Below are 1,730 nucleotides of genomic sequence, written 5' to 3'. Positions count from 1 at the left end.
GGCTGGTCTCGATCTCTTGACCTCGTGATCCACCCGCCTCGGCCTCCCAAAGTGCTGGGATTACAGGCGTGAGCCACTGCGCCCGGCCTTAAATTTTGTATTTTTAGAGCGAGACTGCATCTAAAAAAAATAAAAATGAAACCAGCTCAGATGTGGCCTTCTCAGATGGGACTGACCCCTGCAATGGGGCATGGCAGTGTCCGTCTTGGGCCAGTTGGGGTTGCCCTGCAAGGCGTGAGCTTGTGCTTGCTTTAGACAGAAAGGGCCAGGCCAGCTGTTTCTTGCCGGCCCCATAGTACTGGGCAGGTTCCTCAGTCTCCAAGATGCGGTGCCCTCAACTCCATACTCACAATAACCTCATCAGCGTGGGTGCCTCTCAGAGATACCAGTTTGACCCTAAAATACAGGCAGCAGGCCAGGCATGTGGTTCATGCCTGTAATGCCCGCACTTTGGGAAGCTGAGGCGGGTGGACCACCTGAGGCCAGGAGTTTGAGACTAGCTTGGCCAACATGGTAAAACCCTGCCTCTTCTAAAAATAGAAAAATAAGCTGGGTGTGGTGACACATGCCTGTAGTCCCAGCTGCTTGGGAGGCTGAGGCAGAAAAATTGCTTGAGCCAGGGACGTGGAGGTTGCGGTGAGCTGTGATCGTGCCACTGCACTCCAGCCTGGGCAACAGAGTGAGACTCTGTCCCAAAAAAAAAAAAAATTGGCCAGGCACGGTGGGAGACCGAGGCAGGTGGATCACCTGAATTCAGGAGTTTGAAACCAGCGTGACCAACATGGAGAAACCCCGTCTCTACTAAAAATACAAAATAGCCAGGTGTGGTGGCGCATGCCTGTAATCCCACCTACCCAGGAGGCTGAGGCAGGAGAATTGCTTGAACCCAGGAGGCGGAGGTTGCGGTGAGCTGAGATCGCGCCATCACACTCCAGCCTGGGTAACAAGAGCGGAACTTGGTCTCAAAAAAAAAAAAATTGACCAGAGTGTTCAGCACCAAGAGCAAGTGGTGGCCACCTATGGGAGGAGGGAGAGTGTGTGAGGCTTTTCTTCCTAATCCAAGAGGCAGGTGTGTGTTCTGCGCTGGGCAGAGTAAGGAAGTGGCATTTCCAGCGGAGAGTGATTGACACGCACTCCTGTGCTCCCCGCACCGCACCATCCATGAGTCGTGGGGTGTACTCGAGACCAGAGCTCCCAGGCGCTGGTCAGACAGACAAACCATGCAGCTTTATTTGCCTTTCAGCTTCCCTTGTCACTGCTGAAGACAGCTCAGAATCACCCCATGGTGAGTACTTGCTGGTCTGGGACAACCTGTTGGGGGCGGGGCGGCCAGCCTCAGCACAGGGACAGTGGCTGAGCGTCTGCCTGTGACAGTGGCTTCCTGCCTGTCCACCAGTACGGCAGCTCCTTCCCTTCTCTCTTCCCAGGCGTGTCCACACCCCTGTCTTTTCTGCTGCTTGTGATGGTAATATATACATACTTATTAATGTAGTCGGCCAACTGCAGTGACTCATGCCTGTAATCCCAGCACTTTGGGAGGCCGAGGCGGGCAGATCACAGAGGCGAGAGATGGAAACCATCCTGGCCAACATGGTGAAACCCCGTCTCTTTTTTTTTGAGACGGAGTTTCACTCATGTTACCCAGGCTGGAGTGCAATGGCGCGATCTCGGCTCACCGCAACCTCCGCCTCCTGGGTTCAGGCAATTCTCCTGCCTCAGCCTCCTGAGTA

The 1,730-nt window shown here is 54.5% G+C and overlaps 1 protein-coding gene across 2 annotated transcripts in view; it reads left to right on the top strand.

Annotated features, from left to right (window-relative positions):
* LSM4 (LSM4 homolog, U6 small nuclear RNA and mRNA degradation associated) overlaps window positions 1–1,730 on the top strand; it is a 16,464-nt gene that overhangs the window by 6,943 nt on the left and 7,791 nt on the right. For both annotated transcript variants that reach the window (XM_017501291.2, XM_017501290.2), the window contains exon 2: window positions 1,244–1,285. In XM_017501291.2, coding sequence (XP_017356780.1) covers window positions 1,244–1,285 — 42 coding nt within the window. The remainder of the gene's footprint in view (window positions 1–1,243; window positions 1,286–1,730) is intronic.

The sequence above is a fragment of the Cebus imitator genome, unplaced genomic scaffold (assembly GCF_001604975.1).
Source record: "Cebus imitator isolate Cc_AM_T3 unplaced genomic scaffold, Cebus_imitator-1.0 Scaffold280, whole genome shotgun sequence".
Lineage (NCBI taxonomy): Eukaryota > Metazoa > Chordata > Mammalia > Primates > Cebidae > Cebus > Cebus imitator.
This window is presented reverse-complemented; position numbering and strand designations above follow the sequence as displayed.